Source organism: Nanorana parkeri, unplaced genomic scaffold (genome assembly GCF_000935625.1).
Source record: "Nanorana parkeri isolate BGI_ZX_2015 unplaced genomic scaffold, ASM93562v1 scaffold802, whole genome shotgun sequence".
Classification (NCBI taxonomy): Eukaryota; Metazoa; Chordata; class Amphibia; order Anura; family Dicroglossidae; genus Nanorana; species Nanorana parkeri.
In genome coordinates this window covers 308790-315586 of record NW_017307070.1, presented here as the reverse complement: position 1 = coordinate 315586, position 6797 = coordinate 308790, and the positions used below count along the sequence as shown (strand labels likewise).

The 6797-nt window shown below is 53.6% G+C and overlaps 1 protein-coding gene across 1 annotated transcript in view; it reads right to left on the bottom strand.

Moving 5' to 3' along the window:
• Positions 1-3358, bottom strand: part of HEPACAM (hepatic and glial cell adhesion molecule) — a 23783-nt gene extending 20425 nt beyond the window's left edge. The window contains exon 1 of the mRNA XM_018564981.1: positions 3106-3358. Coding sequence (XP_018420483.1) covers positions 3106-3190 — 85 coding nt within the window. The 5' untranslated portion in view covers positions 3191-3358. The remainder of the gene's footprint in view (positions 1-3105) is intronic.
• Between the last annotated feature and the right edge of the window lie 3439 nt (positions 3359-6797).

Genomic DNA, 6797 nt, shown 5'->3' with positions numbered 1-6797 from the left:
GGTGGATGGATGGATAGTAGGGGTGGATGAATGGATGATAGATAGATGGATGGATAGTAGGGGTGGATGGATGGATGATAGCTGGATGGATGGATAGTAGGGGTGGATGAATGGATGATAGATGGATGGATGGATAGTAGGGGTGGATGAATGGATGATAGATAGATGGATGGATAGTAGGGGTGGATGGATGGATGATAGCTGGATGGATGGATAGTAGGGGTGGATGGATGGATGATAGCTGGATGGATGGATAGTAGGGGTGGATGATAGATAGATAGATAGATAGATAGATAGATAGATAGATAGATAGATAGATAGATAAATCTTTATAGAAGATGAACCCTCGTTGTCTGAGCCACACACCAGTATTCACAGACATAAGTCAGGACGTCTGAGCCCAGTGTTCTTGTAGGATGACTGACATGAGCTCGTACAGTTCCCTCGGCCCGGCGCACATGTTTATACAAGGAACAGCCATCCCTTGTGCCAGCTTATCAGGGGGAACAATGACAATTGTCCGGGAGAATCTGTCCCAGCTCTTCTCTGGGGTTGGTCAGGAACGATGTCTTTGGGAACCCCAGAGAGCCCCCCATACACACACACAATCTCACGTCTGGGGCCGGTCCAATCAGAGCGCGGGGTCTGTGTGCTCAGAGTGTAAACACTACAGGCAGCAACACACGGCAGCAACTCAGTGCAGGTCATAGATTGTCTGCCTGTCCACATAGACACAACCATTACCACTGACATTCGTGGTGAAAAATACAGCATGTTGCAGTTTTCATCCGGCTGGTCTCTGTATTTGTCCTTCTACTTTGTACTGATTGAGAAGCAGAGGAAACACACAAGGGTCGTTTTATTCCCTAAATAATCAGCTTCCAGTCTTTCATTTCAGGTTTTAGAAGCAAGAGACAAAGCCGCGAGAAGGACTGAAACACCGCATAAAAGAAGATTAAAAAACTGGTTACAGGAAGATTAAAACCGCAACGTTGTTTTCTTTCAGCATCTGCAACTTACTATCAGGATAAAACAACACACACAGCCCAATGTTACTGTACACAGATACTGCGGATGTTAAAGGGTCCGGACAAACCATTTATCTCTCAGAGCGGGGGAGGATCAGAACCCATGTCATGTTTTTTATGTCATCCGTGGCTCTGATAGAGAGTTTCCTCTCAATGATTATCCGGTGACAACGGTTTCACCAGACAGGAAGTGAGGGGAAATCTGCAAGAGGGACACAGGCAGAATTAAGAAGCTGGATCTGTAGAAAGTGTTAAAGAGGAACTCCAGAAATTAAAAAAATGTACCCTTGTAGTGAGGCCGCCTGAGACTCGGACTGGAGCGCGCAGCGTAGACACAGGTAAGTATTAAACATGCAAGGGTTTAACAGGGGCGTCCCGAGGCTGGATGACACCCGGAGCGGTAACCGAGTGTCACCCCGCCGAGACGTCACCGCTCATGCGCGTGACGTCACCCCACCCATGTTGTCATCGCGCACGTGCGGCAGTCTTCTGATACCTGCCGGCGGCCATCTTGGTGATGGACGCCGACAGAGAGAGGAGGGGACAGTCACCCGGCGGGATAAGGTATGCCGCCGGGTCCCCTCCTCTCTCCTGATCCTGATCCATGACCGAGCGGCCCACTTTTCAGAGGGGGGTGACACCAAAATTACACCGCGCATGCGCATGACATCACCACGCGCGTGCGCGATGACGTCATCGCGCACGCGCGGCAGTCTTCTGATGTGCCGGCGGCCATCTTGGTGATGGACGCCGGCAGAGAGAGGAGGGGACAGTCACCCGGCGGGATAAGGTATGCCGCCGGGTCCCCTCCTCTCTCCTGATCCTGATCCATGACCGAGCGGCCCACTTTTCAGAGGGGGGTGACACCAAAATTACACCGCGCATGCGCGTGACATCACCACGCGCGTGCGTGATGACGTCATCGCGCACGCGCGGCAGTCTTCTGATGTGCCGGCGGCCATCTTGGTGATGGATGCCGGCAGAGAGAGGAGGGGACAGTCATCCGGCGGGATAAGGTATGCCGCTGGGTCCCCTCCTCTCTCCTCATCTCCTGCCAGTCATTTTGGTGTCACCCCTCCAATGGTGTCACCCGGGTGCGGGCCGCACCCCCCGCACTCTCCTTGTGACGCCACTGGGGTTTAATAACCTTTTAATGCCTGGACTCGGAGAGGAATGAAAATGTTTATAAATACCAAACTAAGTGTCAGCACCAGTAATAGGCATGAAATGGGATTTGGAAACATTGTAACATTGACATAAAATAAACATCCTGCGCTCCGTTTATTTTATTTGGCCACTCCCCCATCACGCCGCACATAGGATTGAATGCAGGACACCTGACATACATATATAAATCTTAGACCAGGCAGGTCGGCACGCTATTTTTACGCCCCTGCCTGCGTTGCACCTCCTACGGTCCCCAAAAGTGGCCGACAGATGCGTGGGCCGGATTATTATATACACTGAGTGGCCGGATTATTATATACACCGAGTGGCTTTTGGACCCCTAAAACGCGTTGGCTCTCTTGTCCTATTGATTATCTAATAAAAGACCACTCTGGGCTCCATTAGTGTCACCCCCTTACTTCTTTATATCTGGATATTCCTCGTGACCCCCCTCCTTTTCTTGGGGTTACATTGTCATAAGGGGGACAGACTCACCCAAGACGATCATCTACAACACCGATCATTGATAATAGAGGGTCAAGCACCTCTATTGTAATCCGAATTAAGAAGCTGCTGGCTGGGTTTCACACCTTCCACAATCCATTAAAGAATAACATTTTTTGATGTGTTACTTTGTTGCAGTTGGGGATTATCACTCACTTCCTGTCTGCTAAAACTGTTGTCACCGTGACAGTAAATAAGGGGAAATCTCTCTAGCGGTGTCCCAGGTAGCATTGAAAACATGGCAGGGGTTCTAACCCTTCCCAACTCTATTCAAGACTAAAAAAATGTTTACACTTTAAATAATGTTAAAAAAAAAGTTGGATGGTGCCAAAGAATTGCAGAGCGGAGATGAGCGCGGGGCCCCCCGTACAGTCCGTATAGGATATAGAGGTGGTCGGGCTCTCACCTGTGTATGCAGCCAGCAGGCAGAGCAGGGGAAGGAGAGCGGAGGAGCTGGAAGCCCGCGAGTCGCCCGGTCGCCGTGTCTTCATCTTGGTGGAAGAGCTCGCTCCCGGAGGTGATTTGCATGTTTTGTCCACGCTGGGCACGTCCCTCGGCACCACTTGGTGTCCCCGTGCCAACGTCCTCTGAATAGAGCCGACTCTGTTCTTTGTTCTCCGTCCTCTGCTGTCCTCCGCCGGCTCCTCTCCCCAGCAAACTCTTCCTAAAAAAAACACCAATAATGACTTTTATCCCGACAACGGAAACTGAGACATACAGGAGGACGCATGTGTCCGTGTTCAGAGACACCCCAGGGGCACACAGGAAGGGCGCTGAGCGGCAGGCGCTGGGGTGCAGAGATGGGGTGGGGCGGAAGTCGTGGATGAATAGAGCTGTCAGGCCGGTGTTGTGATCGAATGAAACGCGGATTTGTTTTGTTTAGAGGCCCCTCGTCTCATATCATTGCAGGGGACACCACATACATCACCACATGTACATCAACACATGTACCATCACATGCAATATACTTCCTGTAATAAAGACCGCTCACTGCTGCTCTCTCTCCTTGTGTAGGGTGACTAGTCTTGTCTCTGCCCCTTCCTGTAATAAAGACCGCTCACTGCTGCTCTCTCATTGTGCAGGGTGACTGGTCTTGTCTCCGCCCCCTTCCTGTAATTAAGACCAGTCACTGCCGCTCTCTCTCTTACTGGTCTTGTCTCAGCCCCCTTCTGTAATAAAGACGGGTGGTCACTCCCTCCTTGTGCAGGGTGATTGGTCTTGTCTCTGCCCCCTCCTGTAATTAAGACCAGTCACTGACGCTCTCTCTCTTACTCTCTCTTACTGGTCTTGTCTCAGCCCCCTTCTGTAATAAAGACGGGTGGTCACTCCCTCCTTGTGCAGGGTGATTGGTCTTGTCTCCGCCCCTCCTGTAATAAAGACCGCTCACTGCTGCTCTCTCTCATTGTGCAGCGTGACTAGTCTTGTCTCCGCCCCCCTCCTGTAATAAAGACCGGTCACTGCTGCTCTCTCTCCTTGTGCAGGGGGACTGGTCTTGTCTCTGCCCCCTCCTGTAATTAAGACCAGTCACTGACGCTCTCTCTCTTACTCTCTCTTACTGGTCTTGTCTCAGCCCCCTTCTGTAATAAAGACGGGTGGTCACTCCCTCCTTGTGCAGGGTGGTTGGTCTTGTCTCCGCCCCTCCTGTAATAAAGACCGCTCACTGCTGCTCTCTCTCCTTGTGCAGGGTGACTGGTCTTGTCTCTGCCCCCTCCTCTAACAGCTCTGCTCCTTGTACAGGATATGTACAGCGCAGTTTACATGACCGTGTCATCTCAGTCCAGGAAGTAGATGGTGATCTTGGATGATGGCGGAACAAAGATGGCGCCGTCCTTCTGGAGAGAAAATCAGATGGAGGCGTTGTCAGGGGGAGTCATGTGATCTCTGTGAGAGGTAATTCAGCTTTAAGGGTGAGAATGAGGTCAGAGGGTGTGGAGGACTAGACCAGTCCTTGAGATCAAGCGTCAGGCGCTGAAGTAGGGGCAGAAAGTTTAGAGAGTAAACCGCGGTCAGGTCCCTTGGGAGCTGGACTCCCAGATATTTAATTGAGGATTCGAACCACACATATGGGAAGTTATTCCGTAGGCGAGTAATATGGGAAGGAGGTAACATCTGAACAAGCACCTCACGCCGCCATGGTTAGGACACGCCCCCCGTGGAGGACTTTTTAACACTTTCAGTGCCGGGCTGTTATCATCACAACCAATGTACAGCTCACACCCTTCACCTCGGCTGTAGGAGACTGAGGCAGGGAGGGAGTGACGGATTGCTGGGAGGCCGCCCTGTCCCATTCACAGGGTGATTTGTGTCTGGGAAAGCACTGCGGGGGGCCCATTGTCCCATGTGGAGGCCGTCATTGCCACATCAGCCGATCTCTTCTGAAATACAAAACAACATCTATGGGAACTAACGAGGAGAGGCCGAGCCTCCCGTCCCTGGCTGGGACCAGAGATGATTTATAGAGAGAGGCCGAGCCTCCCGTCCCTTGCTGGGACCAGAGATGATTTACAGAGAGAGGCCGAGCCTCCCGGCCCTGGCTGGGACCAGAGATGATTTACAGAGAGAGGCTGAGCCTCCCGGCCCTCGCTGGGACCAGAGATGATTTATAGAGAGAGGCCGAGCCTCCTGTCCCTCGCTGGGACCAGAGATGGTTTATAGAGAGAGGCCGAGCCTCCCGTCCCTCGCTGGGACCAGAGATGGTTTATAGAAAGAGGCCGAGCCTCCCGCCCTCGCTGGGACCAGAGCTGATTTATAGAGAGAGGCCGAGCCTCCCGCCCCTTGCTGGGACCAGAGATGATTTACAGAGAGAGGCCGAGCCTCCCGGCCCTCGCTGGGACCAGAGATGATTTATAGAGAGAGGCCGAGCCTCCCGCCCTTGTTGGGACCAGAGATGATTTACAGAGAGAGGCCGAGCCTCCCGACCCTGGCTAGGACCAGAGATGGTTTATAGAAAGAGGCCGAGCCTTCCATTCCTCGTTGGGACCAGAGATGATTTACAGAGAGAGGCCGAGCCTCCCGACCCTCGCTGGGACCAGAGATGATTTATAGAGAGAGGCCGAGCCTCCCGCCCTTGTTGGGACCAGAGATGATTTACAGAGAGAGGCCGAGCCTCCCATCCCTCGTTGGGACCAGAGATGATTTACAGAGAGAGGCCGAGCCTCCCACTCTCGCTGGGACCAGAGATGATTTACAGAGAGAGGCCGAGCCTCCCGCTCTCGCTGGGACCAGAGATGATTTACAGAGAGAGGCCGAGCCTCCCGCCCTCGCTGGGACCAGAGATGATTTACAGAGAGAGGCCGAGCCTCCCATCCCTCGCTGGTAGAAAAAGGCCGAGCCCCCCGCCCTCGCTGGGACCAGAGATGATTTACAGAGAGAGGCCGAGCCTCCCATCCCTCGCTGGGACCAGAGATGATTTACAGAGAGAGGCAGAGCCTCCCGCCCTCGCTGGGACCAGAGATGATTTACAGAGAGAGGCCGAGCCTCCCGTCCCTCGCTGGGACCAGAGATGATTTACAGAGAGAGGCCGAGCCTCCCGTCCCTCGCTGGGACCAGAGATGATTTACAGAGAGAGGCCGAGCCTCCCGTCCCTCGCTGGGACCAGAGATGATTTACAGAGAGAGGCCGAGCCTCCCGTCCCTCGCTGGGACCAGAGATGATTTACAGAGAGAGGCCGAGCCTCCCGTCCCTCGCTGGGACCAGAGATGATTTACAGAGAGAGGCCGAGCCTCCCGTCCCTCGCTGGGACCAGAGATGATTTACAGAGAGAGGCCGAGCCTCCCGTCCCTCGCTGGGACCAGAGATGATTTACAGAGAGAGGCCGAGCCTCCCGTCCCTCGCTGGGACCAGAGATGATTTACAGAGAGAGGCCGAGCCTCCCGGCCCTCGCTGGGACCAGAGATGATTTACAGAGAGAGGCCGAGCCTCCCGTCCCTCGCTGGGACCAGAGATGATTTACAGAGAGAGGCCGAGCCTCCCGTCCCTCGCTGGGACCAGAGATGATTTACAGAGAGAGGCCGAGCCTCCCGTCCCTCGCTGGGACCAGAGATGATTTACAGAGAGAGGCCGAGCCTCCCGTCCCTCGCTGGGACCAGAGATGATTTA